At 38.8% G+C, this 19,661-nt stretch overlaps 1 protein-coding gene across 3 annotated transcripts in view; it reads right to left on the bottom strand.

Annotated features, from left to right (window-relative positions):
- Positions 1–282: 282 nt before the first annotated feature.
- The window catches only part of macrod1 (mono-ADP ribosylhydrolase 1), a 317,841-nt gene continuing 298,462 nt past the window's right edge, over positions 283–19,661 (bottom strand). The window contains exons 6-10 of one of the 3 annotated variants that reach the window (XM_057851203.1): positions 18,607–18,637; positions 13,342–13,415; positions 6,318–6,399; positions 3,596–3,627; positions 283–1,139 (exon numbers count right to left, since the gene is read on the bottom strand). In XM_057851203.1, coding sequence (XP_057707186.1) covers positions 3,620–3,627; positions 6,318–6,399; positions 13,342–13,415; positions 18,607–18,637 — 195 coding nt within the window. In that variant the 3' untranslated portion in view covers positions 283–1,139; positions 3,596–3,619. The remainder of the gene's footprint in view (positions 1,140–3,595; positions 3,628–6,317; positions 6,400–13,341; positions 13,416–18,606; positions 18,638–19,661) is intronic. The other 2 variants (XM_057851202.1, XM_057851204.1) reach the window with 2 other exon arrangements.

Raw genomic sequence — 19,661 nt, 5'->3', positions numbered from 1 at the left:
AGAGCAGAGTAGACTCGCTACGGCTGGTTTCTTCAATTTATTCGGAGTAAGTAATGCACCGCTTTGACCGTCAGTAACGGTAACGGCGTTGTAATGGCGGAAAAAATAATCAGTTAGATTACCCCGTTACTGAAAAAAAATAACGCCGTTATTCAACGGCGTTATTTATAACACCGTTATTCCCAACACTGCTTGTAACACACATTGCTTAAGAGAAGTAAAATCACACTGCAGGTGGTCATGGATAGACACAGCAGCCAGAACACTTTCAAACACTTTTTTTTATTGAACAAATGCTAGCAAAATAAAGAGATTTAAACAGAGAAACAACACACGGACTGGCTAACAGTTAGCCACTTTACAAACCGCTGCTATGCTCCTGATCAACTAACTGTACATTCTTATTCGTGACATCTACGTAACTCAACAGGCCAGGCTACCCTTAGACGCTTGTTTTGCATTAGTCTTATATTTTAAAATAAAATAGGCAAATAAAATGAATGCAGTAGATGATTGCTGCTTTACAGATTTTCATCTGTTGAGAGGCTTGAGGGAACATTACCAACGCAATAAACAGGGTACTACTGTAATCACGAATACAGTAAAACAAGCGCAGCACAGTAACGCAATCAAATCCGTCAAAATAAACTATGTAATATTAATATTAACACTAGTGGCACTGGCTCGGCAGCAAACACACAAATGATATTGGAAAGGAAAAATACAGCGGTGTTAAATCTTATTGTTACAAGGATTGTGATTTTTCAAATGAAAAGACAAAGCATTTTTAAATGAATGAAATGAGGATGAGGATTGAGTGTGTTGAGGTAAATCAGTCAGCGGGAGCTTTAAATTTTAAGTAGGCCTACAGTATTTATCTCCTCTGTGGTAGAGAGTTTGGCAATATAACATTAAGCTTATCTTCTGCTTAACAACCAAACACTTATTTATAATAAACATGCTAAATCTCCAATTTACTCTTTGAAAAAAACAGACCATTCTAAATCTTTTGTTTACACGGAGCTGATGTAACAGACAGCGGTTTCCTGGAGTCTCCACTTGTTGCCAAGCAACAGCTCAGTAAAAGTACAATGTGAGAGAAAATCCTTCCTTGTTTCACTGTTAACTGCTGCGTCTGTCTGCAAACAGATAAAAGAACATTAAGGCTCTTGACCGCATGTTGGTTTCCAGCTGAAGGGATTTGATTTATATATTTTTTTTGTTCAGGAAAAGCAGATTCTGCAACCTGAGACAGAGACAAACAAGATCTGAGCTGTTCGACTTGACTCTTGCCATATGGACTCCAGTTATTTTCTTATTTAAAAGTAAAGGTAGTGTACCATAGCGTAGAATAGAGGCACATCTAAAGTCAGAAATGTGTTATCTTGGTCTGTATCTTATTTTTTCTATATCATCCTAACCCAGCATTTGAATAGGAGTTTTGGGATTTTTTTTTACCCCATGCATATGTAACATAACACATGACAAGTAAACTTGGAAGTGTCTCCCACACTAGTGGTGTAACAATGCCACAGAGAGCGATCTAAACCCAGAGGCAGCTCTCTGTTTTGTGCATTAACTCTGTGGCCACAGGGGGGAAAAAGTCTGTCTCTCATGTAAAATTGAACATGCCTGCTTGGATTTCTGCACTATTCGCGCATCAAATGAATTGGATTTAAATCAGACAGGGCTGACACGCTTTTGTCTGTAGTTTTCATGAAGCCTTCCTGCCATGTATCTTGTTTTGTCTAAAAAAAAAAACAAAAATAAAAACCCTGAAAAGCTTCACTTAAATGCCAGAACAGTACAGTAGTATTGTAACTTGATTATGCTTTTTTTAAAATTTAAAAGCACACAATCTGTCCTGAAGCAGAAGAACAGAGATTTGGGCAAGAAAAAAAGTTTGGTAAAGTAGAAGGCGCCTACTAACTCTAGCCTTAAATTGTCATGTCAACTACATTCAATTATGACTTGCAGTATATCCCGTAATAGGGCGGTTTCACATTAGACCAAGAGGACCAGGGTCCAGTTGAAGAGCTCGCATGCAACAACACTTGCAAATGACTTGTTGAAAGGTTCAGCATTCACACTGCGCCAACTTTCTGAACAGCATCACGTGGGCGAAAGGCGCACTCATTGATTCGCCCGCCAAATAGAAGAGGATATCCTTGGAGGGGAGGGAGCATGCGTCACAGCATGGTGCTGCGACGCTGCTTACTGTAGCATAAATTAGGTCGCTGCTCAGCCAGCGACGGGGTCGCTCCTTCCTGACTGTATGCTGAGCGAAATGGAGTATATAAATAATGCGTAGGGGAAAATTGAACCACAAAAGGGAACAGCGTGGTGCCCCAAGTCACACAGGCGTGCAATCGTTCTCACTTTCGCGACTTTTTGGACTGTGAAATTGTTGACACTTCCAGGAGAACGAGACTCACAAAACGGCCGTCCTGAGAGGCTTCGCCTGTCTCGGCCACTGTCACTCTCACACGGTCCATTCAGCAACAGCATGCAAAACGCAACCGCCGCGTGTATCGAATCCAACTGCTTAGCGCATTTGGTCATGATTAATTGTCTGTCATTTTGCCATTGTTGATTTTGAATAGCGTGTGAGCTGTACTTCTTCTTCTAAGGATGCCCTGCGCGTAGAAAAAGCGCACCCTGCTCCAATTGCATTCACAAGCAAAGCAGGGTGCGCATAAAGCGAACCGAGACCCATGATTTTTGAGCGGACCAGAGTTCATTTGTTTGATCCGAACTAGAGTTCGGATGCGCGTTAATATTTACAAAATTAAGTGGACTACATGAGAAAAAGAACTCTGGTCGGTTTAAAATGGACCAAAAAGTGCTCGTGTGAAAGCGCCCATAGTCACGACAACACATTGCCAATTTATGTTTGAATTTCTTTGTCACTGATACTTAACCTTTTGTGATTCAGATAAATATTTAATTTTTACAATCAGTGTAATGTTGACTTCATTAAATAAATAAATCGAAGCTGCTGAGCTGAACTACTGTCAGAAAAATAAATTATGTCATCGACAAGTTGAATTTAAAATAAAAATAAAATAATGAATTAATTCAAAGATCCATTTCGGAAAAATACATTATGTATGCAATGAAATAGAAATATTTTTAAAAAAGCAAATTTAAAAAAGCCACGAGTAATAAAAACATGTAAATAATTCCAAATAATATAAAATATAAAAATTTAAACAAATTGTAAATTAATTTTTAAAAAGATTAAGAATAAAGACATTAAATTTAAATAGAAGGGTTCCAGACTGCGACCAAATGGTCATATTTTGCCACTAAAATTAGATCCAGTGCGAGTATTTTTTTCATCTACTCGCACATACGCCACCAATAACATTGCGGGGTTTTTTTGTCGTTATTGTTGTTGCTGACAAACTCCTTCACGGTTAAATCCACTAGTTGGTGGTAATGTAACAAGCTAGTTTGCCAAGGGAAAGATGCTACAAAACAATCTGAGCAGTTACACCCCCCCACTCGAATAATATGACCTGCTCATCCCAGGTTAATAGTTAATTTTGTCCCAATCACACATGCTGAAACATGCGCTATATACAGTACATACCTTGATTAAAGCTGCTGTGAAGGTTCAGCAGGCTACAAAAAAAAGAAACACATTAGATGTGTGAACTCAAATCCAGCTGTCAGTGAGAATTAAACTCTCCACATAACGATAATGACGAATTGCTGTGTCCAACAGGGTGATGTGCATTTTAATCAACAGGTTTTGATTGTATTTCCATCAGTGAAAAAAAAGCAATCAGTGTGACACTTTAATGTTGGTCTCACACTGTTGGTCTATCTTTGTGTTTGCATAAAACAACTTGTCCATAAAAATTGTGTTTATAATATTGTTTTTCTAATTGCGGAACATCCCGGATGTGCAATTAGCACATGGAGCGGGGGAAGATTGATAGTCATCACACCACTGTGTGCACACGTGTATGCGTATAACACAGACAATTGAGAATAAGATCAAATTCAAAAATGTTTGTGTGGCGTTAGAGCTGCGATGTGCATGCAAAAGTCAAATGTAAGACAAAGTCTTGCTGAGAGATTTCAAAGATGGCTGGATAGATGATACACTATTCATTTGTCATTTTATAGCAAATATCCCCAACATGTGATTGTTTTTACACAAGAAATTAGAAGGATTTAACAACAAAATTAGACAATAGGAAATCTGTATCATTATGATTTCTTGATGAAATTGATTATACTACCCTTTTTTGCATGATTTTTTAAAAACTTACAGGATACTCAATCATTTAACTCAATGACTACCATAGACGTCAATAGCACTGAAACACCAGCATTTGGTCAGTCTTCTTGGTTTAAATGAATTGGACATCTATTGAAATCAATGGCATGCTTCAAGTTAAATACTATTTAAAAAAAAAAGAAGAAGAAGAAAAAAAAACTATTGCTTGAAGCTGTAACCAGTAAGTATTTCTGTATTTTTTAGAAAATTCATTTAAAATCAGTTCTTATTAACATTGTATTAATTTGAAAATGTATTCATAACAATTAAAAAATATGTTATACATAAATAATAATTGATACTATTTGAAGTTTTTTTTAAATGCCAGAAGATAGTCACTTGCCCCGTAAAGGGTTAAAGGTCTTAAGTGTTTAAAAAAAAAAAAAATTGAAAACAGCACAGCAAAAATAGTCACTTGCTCTATAAAGGGTTAAAGGTCTGAAGTGTCAACTTTTGAGTAGCTGTCCACTGTAGTGACCAGTCCCTGAAAGGATTGAATCATTAATAAATAAATAATTAAATAAAAAGCTTTGGATGAGTTCGTCAAAACAACCGTGTCATTTTTAACGCGTAACTGCGAGGATAATTTGCATTTAGTTTTTTTTGCACTCCGTTAATAGTCCCTTCCCAAACCCGGAAGTGTGACGTAACTTACAGAAGGGGAGAGAAGACATGGCGGACTTTATCCACAGCGAGCATAGCAGTGGCAGCGATATCAGTGCTTTTTCCATTGAAAGTAACCATTAAGGATTGCTCCTTCGTGACCCTAACAATGGCAAGGGCTCCCAGGAAAGATGATCTCCAATTAATCCCTACATGTTTGAACTTGAGTCGTCAGATGACGACGATTTACTCAGCCAGGCAGGCCTTGGTGATGACACCGATTGACAGCCCGACACTTACCAACGGAAGAGTGGTAAGCATATGGTGTCGGCGAAGACGGAAGGCAAATACGCAAATTTCTGAATCCTGCCTCCAAAGTGGAACGATTTGATTCGGGGGGGTCGCAGTGCATTCATATGAATGGAAACCCCCTTTGCTTCAATGACGTAAACACTCGCACACGTCACACGGGCGTGCGCAGCAGTGCTATTAAACATTAAAAACAGCAAATGGCGGAACGTAGGCTTAAATTTACTGTTTTAATAATATTTTAAAGTTAAATATGTTGAATGTTTCCATTTTTTGTGCCTTTTGGAGCAAAAGAAAAATGCCATTGCTTGGAGTGGGTGGGCATGTTTTCTTCGGGGCTGAGGAGCTTGGTGGGGTCAAAGTGCATAATTCGCTGTCGCCTTGTAAATCTGCACTGCCCCCTAGGGCCAGGCATGAATACTCCATCGTTTTCATGCGAAATTGCGACGTTATTCGAATGGAGACGAAACCATATAAATGCACATTTGAAATTTTTCGTATTCTCGGAGAGCCCCCATGTAAACGGCCCCTATGTCCAGCATCCTGGTTTTTCATTGAGCCTTTCTTTCACCAGTCATTCTGTGATACAATTAGCAAAAACAGATGAGTAGTTATGCCAACCCAAAGCCCAAAATCATAACCAACCAAACTCAGTGATGACCAACTGATCAAGCTCAATGGATGTATATTTTTTCCATGCTCTCTACATCGCTGAAACTGGATATTAGTCAGGTTATGGGACAGCTCCTACCTATCTGAATATGGTAATATGGTAAAGCTAGCCCAACTCTGCCTAGATAAATGTTTTTTATTCATGGCATTGATTTTATTTTTCAAAGTAAATGACAAAACAAATGTATTTTCCAGGTGTAAACTCATACCCGGAAAATAAGGTGCCCCCCCCCAGAGAGTTTAAAGCTCTTTGTGCTTCCACTCGGTCAGCTTTGACGGAGATAGGCCCCCTATTAATCAGCCCCATGCCCTGTCAATATATTATGAAGTCTATGAATGCAGGTAGCAATTAGTCACATCATTTTCTTTTGTAAATGTAAGGACACTCAAAAGAGGAGTTTGAGATGACTCATGTAATTGCAATATGTGTATGCAAACCTACCAACAGGAAAGTAGAGAGGGATGTTCTGCAGATACAACTCCAGGTCATTGGGCAAAAACACACAGAAGATGACTCTGTCGAACTGACGCACACACAAACACACAAAATTGCTTTGAATCATATGATGACAATAGTCAAATGAGTGCTGCAACAATAAATCCTGCTCTAGAGTTGTTCTTCAGATACTGTAATGTTTACATGTGCTTGGCCAGATTTACTGTATATATTGTTTATGTTATCTATCAATGCTGTGCTGTTGTGCTGTCTTAGGGTGAAAATTACTACAGCAAAAAAGATGCTTACAGGGCTATTATCCACTTTGCTTAGTTCTCAAATCCTGACCGTGCATTATTATCGCCATAATGTCTCCACGTAGTTTGGGATTGTTTTTTTTTTTCTGTTGTGGGCGAGGGAGCGTGATTTATAGTTATGCAGCTTTGTGTTGCTTTTTGCCCGGTGCGGGAGTTCAACCCTAGCAGTACACAACCCATGTTTTTCTACTTGCGGCTAGCGGTGTAATGACCAGCCTGTATGAGAACTTGAGGAATATAACCACCTGGGTTAAAGTTCAAAATGGCCTCCAGAAAAACCATAGCGGTGTGAGAGAGATACAAAATTCTAGCACAAATTTGGAAATAAACCTCTCACCTTTGCGCCTCCTTTTCTTCAACAAACAATTTTTCATATTATCATACTTTTCGACATTTCAACAAACTTAACCCTCATACAAGTATAAAAAGATTTGATATTGAAATGAACAGCTAGAGCGATATTAACACTTTCGCCTGGGAAATGAATAATTCACGACAACTCACTAAATTGACTGGTGTATATTCAGTTGCTGTATTACTATTAAGGGTGTAACGGTTCACGTGGATGTATTGTATTGTTTCGATTTCATACCTTTTTTACCCCTCATAAAATTCATGATTAGCATAGCTAAGCTCCCACAGTTGATTCCACATGAAGCGGAATAAACTGTGGGAGTTTCCGCACGGACGCCTCAATGCTCAGGGCTTCCTTTTACTTCACTACTGATAGGCTGGCCCGTCTGGAGCAGCTGGCGGTGTTGCAACGGACGCCCAGGTTAAGCCAGGCGGGAGACGCCACAACCGGTGGAAGCGCGGGAAACACTTTTTGGATTCCCCATTAAACTTACTAATGGACAGAGGCAGGTGGATGAATCCAAAGTTACAGTATTTCGACACGACTGCACAAAAAATTTAAACCACTTAAAATCGCCCAATCCAACAATGAATGTTGAACCTATCAGAAAATTGGTTAGACATTGTCACTGCAGCCAGATCTGCAAAAATTACCATAATTCCCGGACTACAAGCCGCTACTTTCCCCCCTCATTTTGGGTCCTGCGTCGTGTACAATGATGCGGCTAATTTGTGCATTATTCTACGGCCGCCAGGGGCGCTCGAGCACGGAATGTGGGAGTCACGTGGAATATATGTGTCAAGGAAGACGCTAGTTTGCACTATTACCGGTGGTTTAAATTTGTGCTTTGTGCATGAATAAAGGTGGCGGACCCTCGTCTTTGTGCACGAGTAGAATTGGCAGACCTGCATCATGGAAAATGCTAGAGGAAATTAAAGTGGCACTTCGAGCTGAATGGGAGGCTTGGATAACCAGCGGCGAGAGATCGTTTGCCAAGACTGGCCGCATGCAAAGAGCAGCTTTTGCACAGGTCTTCCTGGCAGCGTGAAAGAAGTCCGCCATCGCCAACAGGTTTCGAGGGGCCGGTCTGCTGCGTGACAAGGAGGATGGCACGGGCTCAGGAGTGAATTTGCCTCATTATGGGAGACACTGAAGGCAACAGCGAAGGAGAGACTGAGAAGGTGTGTGGCGAAGTGTATATGGCCCTATTCATATCCGCCACTGAGGGTGAAGACTTCCATGGTTTCAGTGCACAGGAGGAATATGAAGATTGCCAATAAAGACTTTTATGTTCCTCATAACAAGCCCAGTTATTATGGTACTGCCGTGTCGCTGCTATGTAACTGCCATGTTGCTGGCGCTGTTTGGAAAGAAAAGTTAAAGTATGCTGTTAAAATTTTGAAAACTCTGTATTTCATTGTAAATATCTCATGTTACTATGTGGGCACACGTGGCTTATAGACAGGAGAGGCTTATGTACAGTGGGGAGAACAAGTATTTGATACACTGCCAATGGGTTTTCCCATTGGCAGTGTATCAAATACTTGTTCTCCCCACTGTATGTACAAAATGTTTTTTCCTCTAAAAATGTACTGGGTGAGGCTTGTAATCAGGGGCGCCCAATAGTCCAGAAATTACGGTAAATTAATCTCCCAAGCAAAAAACAACAACTTTAAACTACATTTGTCATTTTCACGTTCTTGCAGCTAAGGATTCAAAGCATACACTTATGTTTGTTTATTCATACTTTTAAGATCAAATAATTGTTACAATTATTTCATTTAAGTTATGTATAATTTAAGAATTAAAAGATTATATTTGAAATACCACCAAAAAAGGGTCATTATTACTTAGTTACACATGTTCTATAGTTAATATTTTTTTTAAATTAAAGCATTGTAAATCTGTTTTCCTGCATTTTTTTTGTACCGAAAATGAACTAAATCGAGCACCTGAAAAAAAAAAAAAAAAACTGAACCAAAATTACATTTGAGTGTACTGCTACACCCCTAATTACTATGACTGTCTGCATAAATAAAACATTAATTTATTATTCCACCAATTCGGTGACTCTTACTAAACACTGCTTTTGCAGCAGGAAATTGGACAATTTTCTTAACTTTTTAGTGCTTCAAAAAATGCATCGTTGTTCATCAATCTGTGCTCGCAATATTAGTGACAGACTAAACAATTAAATGGTCTCCCGCTAGATAGCTGAAGGTACAATCAACCAGCATATCTGCCCCTAGCCAATCATTTAACAGAGTGGAACTAAACAGGCCCATATTTCACACAAAGTCATTTGTGAGCAGTGTTGTTAATAACGGCGTTACAATATAACGGCGTTACTTTTTTCCGTAGTGGGTAATCTAATTAATTACTTTTCTCATCGTGGCAACGCCGTTACCTTTACTGAGGACGGAAAGGCATGCATTACTGTGCGTTACTATATTGGTCGAAAAGTCTGAGTGAGACGGACTCACCGAGACGACAGAGCAGAGCAGGAGTAGGGAGGAGGCAAGAAAGTCGTGACCCCGAGCAAACGCGATGCTAGGTAGCTCCAATAATACATGTTGTAGCCGATAGCCTACAAACTACGCCCGCATGTTATGGTAGATATGGTAGACATGGTAGATATCACATGTACTGTACATAGATATAACTAGATGCAAAATGACAGACATGGCACTAAATGAGTTAGTAGACAGCCGCCATCTTAAAGCAGTAGACTTTTTAGGACGGCTCTGTTGTAGAGAACCTTCCTAGCGAACCTAAGTAACTTTTAATCTAAAATACTTCTAAATCGGCAAAATCTTGACTTGAATCTATCTTTAAATGATGAAACAGTTTTAAAACTTTCATATGTCGAAAGTAGAGGGAAGGGAACTAATGCAATAATGGGAGCAATTTTAACAACTTTTAACAGTTGATTCAGGGTACAGGGTAAATTAGGGTAAAGAATTGGGCTCGGGCCAATTGTACCAAAAACCTTCACAAAAAACTTCCCATCGTGTGGCCAATGTTTTTTTTTTTTTTTTTTGAGGGGAAAAAAAAAGTAATTATCACCAATTACTTTGCCAAGTAACTAATTAGTCTTACATTCAGGTAATTGAGTTACCAACGCAATTTGTAACTATAATTAATTACTTTTTTTCAGTAAGATTAACAACACTGTTTGTGAGTGGCTGCCGTTGACAGTGATGGATGCCAGCTTCTCCCAGGTTTAAAAGGAAAGACAACACCTACTATAAAGGAACTTCATGTACCGGTACCAAATGAGATGGCTTCGCAAAGTAATTAGGTCTAAAAATTATTTCTTTGACCTCTAAAAAAGGAAAAAACGTTTAAAACAAAGAAAATGACACCATTTATAGGGGCAGCCATTTTGTGATGTCAATTTGGGATATTCATATTTGATTGGTTTATATTGTGTAGGCGTTGATAAAATGTGTGCTTCCATGTCGGACGGCAACGTCCTGGAAATGCTTGCTTTTATTCACATTTTTCTCTACAATTACACATGATTTTTTTAAATTCGTAAGTTAAACTTTTAATGCAAGATTATTATTATTTTTTTTAAACCTTTACAAGGTACTCATCTAACTCATTTGCTGCCATTGAAGGCAATAGACGTCCATCCATTTAGACTGGAATGGCTGAATAAACACTCGTGCATTCGCCCCTCCCAGTAAAAATGGATTGGACATCTAGTGCCATCAATGGCACTGAAACAAAAGTATTCACAGGAAATCCTCTGACTTTAAATGAATTGGACGCCCGCTGTTGTCAGTGGCAGGCTATGAGTTAAAGAATATGAGAGGGAAAAAAAAACTAAAAATTTTTGAATGTTTCTTGGGCCCATAACCAGTGTGTATTTCTTGCTTTTTTTTTAATTCATTTTACAAATACAAATGAAAATGCACAATAATTATTAATAATGACAACAATAGAAGCAATGTACAACACAACACAATACAATACAACCAACTGTACAATGGTACCTCGACATACGATCGTATCGATATACGATCCTTTTGATATCCGCATAAAATTTAATTTAGAATGTTACTTGGGGTCATAACTAGGGCTGTCAAACGATTAAAATTTTTAATCGAGTTAATTACAGCTTAAAAATTATTTTATGGTAATTAATCGCAATTCAAACCATCTATAAAATATGCCATATTTTTCTGTAAATTATTGTTGGAATGGAAAGATAAGACACAAGATGGATATATATATTCAACATATGGTACATAAGTACTGTATTTGTTTATTATAAAAAATAAATCAACAAGATGGCATTAACATTATTAATATTCTGTTAAAGCGATCCATGGATAGAAAGACTTGTAGTTCTTAAAAGATAAATGTTAGTACAAGTTATAGAAATTTTATGTTAAAACCCCTCTTAATGTTTTCGTTTTAATAAAATTTGTAAAATTTTCAATCAAAAAATAAACTAGTAGCCTGCCATTGTTGATGTCAATAATTACACAATGCTCATAAAATCAGTCGCACCCAAGCGCCAGCAGAAGGCGACAAAACTCCCAAAAACACAAGTAACAAGTTGGCATTGCAGTGTGCTGTCATTTTAATCTGTTTGAGCGGGGCATGTGCATTAATTGCGTCAAATATTTTAATGTGATTAATTAAAAAAATATTAATTACCGCCCGTTAACGCGATAATTTTGACAGCCCTAGTCATAACCAGTGTGTATTTCTTTCTAGAGGCACGTGGAGGCCACACACACTACTGAGCCTCATTTTGACTCGTTTAAAGGACATTACATCAACGTTGGATCAGCCTGGAGCGTGTTTTTCCACGTTCATTTTGAGTATAACTCCAAATCCAGACCTCCATGGGTTGATACATTTGATTTTCATTGATAGTTCTTTTGTGATTTTGTTGTCAGCACATTCAACTATGGAAAGAACAAAGTATTTGATAAAATTATTTCATTTATTCATATCTACAATGTGTTACTTTAGTGTTTTCTTTATTTTTTTTAGTAGTGTATATACAAATATATAATAATTGCTATCATTTAGGTTTTTTTAAAGGACTAAAAGTTGTTGTCTTTCCCTTTAAATGGACAGGACGTCTATCACCGTTTCTGGAATAAAACATGATCATTTTTCTAAGTTCAAATTAATCAGACAACATCTATCACTCAATGAGTTTTTTTTTAGGTCATTATTTCAGTATATGAACCTCTTTTTGTCACATTTTCATCTGATGAGTGTTGTGCAGTGAGATCTTATGTATAATAGTTGTATGTTGTAGAGTTGATGAAGGTTATTAATACCAAGCCATTGATGCTCATTTCTGTTAACCCGTTTATTGGGCTTTCGCATAATTTGTGAATCCATCTAGCAGTCTTTTGTTTGATAATCATGAGGGACGTACCCGAGCCAATCACGTGATCGGAATAGGATTAAAAGGATTTTTTCCCCCTAATGTTTATTTTTTTATAAGGGCCAAAAAGCAAACCAAAAAAAATCCACAAATAAAATCGCACGGCCAAAAGAAACAAATATATATACATTTTTATACTCCGCAACACTTCCAGAAAAAGTGGAAGAGGAAGTACTGTAATCAGCCTGAGTAGGAGAAGGTTCTGCAAGCTACCGCAGGAACATAACGGGTACCTGCTAGAGTTGTAATGTCTGCTGTGAGGAAATATTTTGCCATTGAACTGGGAGTGGCAGAGACATGTATTGTGTGCAAAGTGACCATTTCGCGTGGTGGAAAGGTTAGATTGTTTCGGGACATCCTTAATGATTATTGTGCATAGTTTCGTTAGTTTTACTTTTGAGGAATATTTTAAAGACGTGTTTAATGTTTTTCAATGTGTAACAAGTCGAAATGTGTTCTTTGTTGTCCTGAAATTGGGGTTCACCATTTTGCTGACCATTAACCCGTCTGGCTAAACCAACAGCATGTGCTTTAGTCTCAGGGACCCTTGGGACTGCCGAGCTAACAATAACCTCCTCAACGGCCTCTCTGGGAGGCGTAAAGAGGAATGGGAGGAGTCGGGGCGGGAGAAAGGCGGTTCCGTTTAACGAGCAATCTGATCACTCGCACATCATTTGGTCTTTACTCCTCTCCGGAAAGAAAGCACGCGCTTTTTCCTGTGTTGGCCACGTCCGTGTCCCACAAGGAGCCAATTAAAATCCAGGCTTGGCTCCAAGCACGGAAGCCGGGTGCGTCACAGTAAATGCACGAACAGCGGATGTTTTACAGACACACCTGCTCCTCTGTCTCAACACGGTGCAAAAACAACAGCCGTGAAAAGAAGAATACTTGGAGGAAATCGTGGGGAAAATTGCCAATCATGCTCACACGCACACACACCTTGTCGTGATGTTCTTCCAGAAACTCCCTCACGGTCGCCAAGGCCTCATGCACAGCCTGCTCAGGAGGATAACCTGCATGCACACAACATTAAAGGAAAAGCACATTATTTGCCAGACGTGGTGAGGTGACAGATGTGTGGGTAACGTGTGTGCGTGTCAGGGTTAGCTTGTCATCCGCGCATCATGATAGCATCCGCTTTGTTTTGTGCCAGGGTGACAATCTCGGCTCAGTGTTATGTCGCCTACTCTGCCGAGATCAGCTTGTTGGCACTTGGGGTGGTCGCTAACATAATTTGAATGTTGTGAACAAATATAAGAAAATGCATCAAGTTGGCTGCCGCTGCCCAAATGGAACACAAAAAACAGCAGTGGGAAGTGATGATATACTGGAGATTTTGCCCGCTAACAGTATATTGTGTTTTAACTGCCACCCAACCAACTGCGCATCAACCCAAAATATGTCAACAAATTCTTCTATAGCCTACAATCACTTTCCAAAATACAATATTTTTAAATTAAACAGACTCGATTTGAACTCATTCACTCCAGGCCATTTCTCTCAAGACATTCCCTTCTGCACCGGCCATATTTAATGATTTCGACTGATCTTTCAAGCGTCATATAACTTTGTGTTTGATGGTGACATGAACACAAAACCTACCAAAACAAAGATTTTATTCTCAACATCATTATTCCATCAGAAGAAAATGGTTTTCTCTTCTTTTTTTTCTCCATTCTGTAGTTATGAGCAGTGGAACATGAGAAAAATCTTGATTTCAGGGCAGAATTAAAGTAAACATCAAAATAACAAACTGTTTACAAATATAACTGCATGAGCCATTTACAATCTTCATGTTGGGAACTCCACTACATGACTAGGAATTGAACTTACATCCGTGTGTGTACATCATGTGCGTGCGTGACCACGCGTGTGCGTGCGTTACCGCGGGCAGTAAAAATTTCCCTGTGCCACGCAGTTTTAGCCTATATAAACTTTGTGTACCCTCCAATGATGATGACAATATATTTACCAAATATTCCTCATGTTAAATTTGTCTTTATTCATCCATTATGGCCGCACCACTCAGATGGTGAACAGTTGTATCAGACCCTGTACTTATAAGTCTTTGGTAGCCAAACTAAGTTTTTCAAAAAATATGTCTTTGATAGTGAAGGAGTTTTAATTGAAGATCCTACTTCATTTGAAATAATTTTAAAAAATAAATAAATAAATAAATAAAAATTAATCAGGATTTTCATTGCAACCTCTCCCTCCTTGGGCCCCAGGACCAGTTTGGTCCACTTTTCCTGCCCACTACCATACCATTGAGTGGGAGCAAACTGTGCAAACATGTATGCATAGAATGTGGGCGGACACACCAATTACACAGTGACACATGTCACGTAATATGTCAAAGTGGGCTCACCACAAAGCTGAAAATAAACCATGACTGCTTGTTGTTTCTTGACAAATTGGGCAACCTGCAATGCATAAGGGAGTTTTTCATTTCAGCATGTAAATAGTTGTGACAAGAACCAAAAATGTTACTTCACGTTACCATCTAGTTTGAGGCACACCTGCACATTAAATAATAATATCCAATAGAAGAGCAATTTAAAATTTCAGCATTTTTTGGGTATTTCTTTACCAGGCTAAGAATGTAAAAGAAATATGTGATTTCACTACATACCATTCTTAAAGAGGGAGTTCGGGATTTTTTACATCAGGCTTAATAAGGGGGGGTTAGTCAGTCAGTGGAGTTGATTGAAAAAAATTCTGTATAGTTTGTGAGTCTTTTATTATTTTTAGGGCTCCGGAGTGACTATGCTAATGCAAGTCTATGTGGACATTTAGCAGACTAATAGAAAAACATTGAAAAACATTATAAAACTCTGACATAGGCAAATGTGTTGAACATAACTTCAAGTATTATTTCATGTATTTCAAGTGCCGGTGATGGTCACGTTAGAGCACTTGATTTAAAAACTTGCTTATGTAATTTGCGGACTATAAGTCGCTACTTTTTCCCCTCATTTTAAATCCTGCTACTTATAGTCAAGTGCTGCTTATTTGTTGGGTATATTGAACATGTGTCCAAGCTAGAGTTCTGTAAATTTTTAAAAAATTATAAATACAGTGTATCACAAAACTGAGTACACCCCTCGCATTTCTGCAGATATTTAAGAACATCTTTTCATGGGACAACACTGTCAAAATGACACTTTGACACAATGAAATGTAGTGTGTGTGCAGCTTATATAATAGAGTTAATTTATTTTCCCCTCAAAATAACTCAAAATATAGCCATTAATATCAAAACACCTGGCAAAAAAAGTCTGTACCCACCTTAGAAACTACGTACATCCCAAAATGTCCAAATTGAGTACTACTTGTCATTTTCCCTCCAAAATGTCATGTGACTCGTTACAGCGTTGCTGCAGAGGTTGAAGAGGTGCGGGGTCAGCCTGTTAGTGCTCAGACAATACGCCGCACTCTACATCAAACTGGTGTGCATGGCTGTCACCCCAGGAGGAAGCTCCTCTGAAGACGGTACACAGGAAAGCCAGCAAACAGTTTGCTGAAGACATGTCAACAAAGACTATGGATTACTGGAACCATGTCCATGAACCATGATGAGACGGGCGGGCTTTCTTGTGAAAAACAACTTTTTATAAAGTGTAACCAATCACATTCAAATTTATATTAAATATTAGTTACCGATCACCAGCTACAGTAAATGTTACTGGCCTAAATCCAAACTAAGTGCACACCGCATATTTATAACGTCTTAATCAGATTATTTTCCTTAAATCTAGTCAAATAAATTTATTCATCTTGTTTTGAGTGTTAACTCATTTGCTCCCAAAAAAAAAAACGTAAAAATACATTCTATTTTTAATTGTTTCAGTGTCCCAAAGACGTATTTATAATTCTTTTATGTTTTTTTTCACAAGAGACATATCTAGGTTCTGATGCAATTTAGCTCCAAAGCACAATGCTGAAAATTCATTTTAAAGCAATAAAACTGGCCACTGGAGGGCAGTAGCCCATTTGGTAAGACCTGCAACACGATTCAACGGAACGAACGGCCGGGCCGCATGGCCGGGGCGTCAGTGGAAGACGACCGAATGGACGTCCAGGATGCCAGGCGGCGGACGACCGAACAGAACAACCGGGAGGACTACCGGGATGCCAGGTGCTGGATGACCGAGCAGAACGACCGGGACCACCAGCGCAGCGGACGATGCCGTTGAGTCCGTGCTGCTCGCCGAGCAGAGCCTGTGCTGCCGTGCTCGGCAGCTCACGTCCCCCGCACCCTCCAGGGTCCCGCGACTCAGCTGGAAACCCACACGGCCAAACCAGTTCCCCTCCAGGACCTCCAACAAATTAATCTTGATGAGAGATCAATTTGCCTTGAGGGAAAAGTTTACCCCGGCTGTTGCGGCCACACGTCATCTCTCAGTTCAAGAAGGTAAATAAATTGTTACTTTGCTATCAAAAGCTCTATTTGTCTTGTTTTTTATGTAAATTTGTTGAAGGAAAACATTCTTCAGATGTTTGGGATGTCACAAAGCAAAAAATAGCTGTGTTAAAGTCAAAGTTATGTTTGAAATATATGCTTTTACAAAAAGCTTCATTTCTCAGTTCTTTCATCAGACATTGGAAAATTGCTCAAACTAAGCTATTTTCTAACGCTGATTTCTAAAGAATGGAAAACGATATGAACCAACATTTTTCCTGCTGAAAGAAGAGAGTCTAATCTTTCTTTTGGTGGGTTCCAAGTTTATACATGTACTTCCTTAATCTAAGTACATGTAAGGCCGAGACTTGCATGGAACAACACTTCTTTATTCAGTGTGCTTCTCAGCATATATGTCACTGAAACATCACAGAGATTCCTTCTATACTGTTATACCACACCCACAGGAAATGCACACTATGGCAACAGCAGTGTGACATAAATATGTCACATCTGTGGGCCTTGCAAAATCAGTCAAAATCCAGTAAAATGGCCAGGAGCGAAAGGGGTTGCACCGGTGAGAATGGCTAGGAGTGAATGAGTTAAAGATTAGTTAACAGATGAATGTGTCAGATTATTCCACTTACTTTAAGTAAATACTACTATTTGTTCTAATTAACTCAGACATCTAAATCAAGAAAAAAATTGCTTTTAAATAATGTTTTGAACATTGTCTATTCTTGAGTTAAGAACATTTCTGACAAACAAGATTTTTTTTAAAGATTAAATACCCTAATGTACTGCTTAAAATCAGTGTTAGGCCTCAGCCAGCTACTTTTCTTTTTTCATGAAATCTAAGTAAGTAAAATTTACTTGACGCACTGGCAGATAATTTCACAAATTTCTAGTAGATTTACACAGAAAACAAAGGAATTTAACTAGTTTTAGGGAGGTGTGTTTTTGCAGTGCGGATTATGGGCAGCTGGGTTTTCGGGGCCATTCATGGGTCTTGGTGACAATGCCTTCCGGTTCCATAGTGAGTGCTCTTCTCCTGGTTCGGGCTTGGGGTGGGGAGTTGCTCCCCTGGGCCCACCCCCTTCGCCTCCAGTCTATCTGGGCTTTTGGTTGTTGCCTCTTGGGGCCTGGGGTGTCTGTCGTCTTTGTCTTTCCCCTTGTATAGAAAGTAAAACATCTGCTTGTGTGATGTGGTTCTCTTCAACTACGAATAGTATGTTGTTTTTCGCTCAGGTTGAAGCTAATTTTCCTGACATATATTGGCTAAAATGTTTACCCCTTAATTCATTCTAGACATGGATTTTCAAGTGTGTTTGTGTTGATCAGTCTATGACTTTATCATAAAATGACTACTTCTCCCATTTGACAAGCCAAATGATTTAAAATTAGTTCTTTTGAACAGCATCATAGCACCATGCAGGTTTTCCTAATTGTATCGTCGGGCGGTGCTACTATCTATCTGATCTTGAAGTTATTGCCAAAACATTTCTTGTATTAATTTATTTTTCGTGCGCTTTCTAGCAATCGAACACAGACTAACCGTCAAAGTACCCCCAGGGACTTTCTCAGCCCTGTTCTTAACTCTCTCTCTGCAAGAGTGATGAAGGATTACAGTCAATCTGACACCATCAGCGGACTAATCTGCCTTAATCTGCTGCTCCTAATACAAGGCCTTAATCCGGGAATCACCTCTGGGAGAGACAAGATAATGTGTCCAGAGTCACTGGCTGACTCAGGAAACAAGTGTGAAATGGAAAGCAGTAGAAAATCATAAAATGCACACTGACCATAGATTCCAGTGGAGATGCACGGAAAGGCCTTTAAAAAAGACAATTAAAAAATATTCAGTACATGATAAACACTCAAGAACACTTTTGCCACACCTTGAAATTACTAGTGGAAAAATGATAATGTAAAAAACATGAATAAATAAAAAATGATCATCATTTTAAAGAAGACAAACAAGATATCGTCAGTGAGGGAGCCAGTCTGCAAGTCGTGCATCTTCCCCATCCATAACGTTAATTTGCTATTGTTATTTTAATAAATACCAAATCAAACGAATGCCTCCCTCCTGCAGGCACTTTCATTATTTTTCATACAATTGAACACTGAGGCAAAGGAAGATGGATGTTCTCACTCCTATTGCTTATTATAAACATCTCCTCCTCCTTTCTCTGCAGTGTCACCTCGGTGCTAAATATACTAGGTCTTGTCTGGCTGCGTCCTCCTGGTCTATCGTGTTTAGACGCAAACGACAGCTGTCAGAAATGTTTGTTTCGCTTGAGGGCTCATAATACTGTACAGACCTGACACAGCTGTGGGAGTGTGATTAGCGGGGCCTCGTTCAATTAGCTATGTTTACAAGCGGCCGAGCACGAGTACGTGGAGTTTCGTGTAAATCCCACGGGACTCTGCGGGTCCACTTTACATTGCACAAGGAATAATGACTCCTTCTGAGAAAGCAACTGAAACATGTGAGTTTATCACGGTATATGCGCATTAAAAGCTTACGGATACAAACTAGTCACATAAAAAAAGACGATCAGATTACAGCAGGTTTTGGTTTCTGCAGCAGCATAACCGGAGTAACTTCTAAAGCAAGCTTGGTTGGAACCACACTTATCGTTTTTCACTTGATTGTTATTTTTTTTTATTTTTTTTTTTTAATTCATTTTTTAATGGCTTGAAATTGTTATTCAGACAAATATTTAGGATAACTCTGATTTTACAAAGGGCAGTAATAAAGGATAGTGATTCTCTGGCATGTTCACAATCACATACAACTTCTGGACACATCTCAACGGTAGGAAGAAAATTTGCCGTTAACTGTTGACTAGGC

The sequence above is a fragment of the Corythoichthys intestinalis genome, chromosome 11 (assembly GCF_030265065.1).
Source record: "Corythoichthys intestinalis isolate RoL2023-P3 chromosome 11, ASM3026506v1, whole genome shotgun sequence".
NCBI lineage: Eukaryota > Metazoa > Chordata > Actinopteri > Syngnathiformes > Syngnathidae > Corythoichthys > Corythoichthys intestinalis.
Note: the sequence above shows the minus strand (reverse complement) of the source record. Positions and strands in the feature narration are given on the sequence as shown.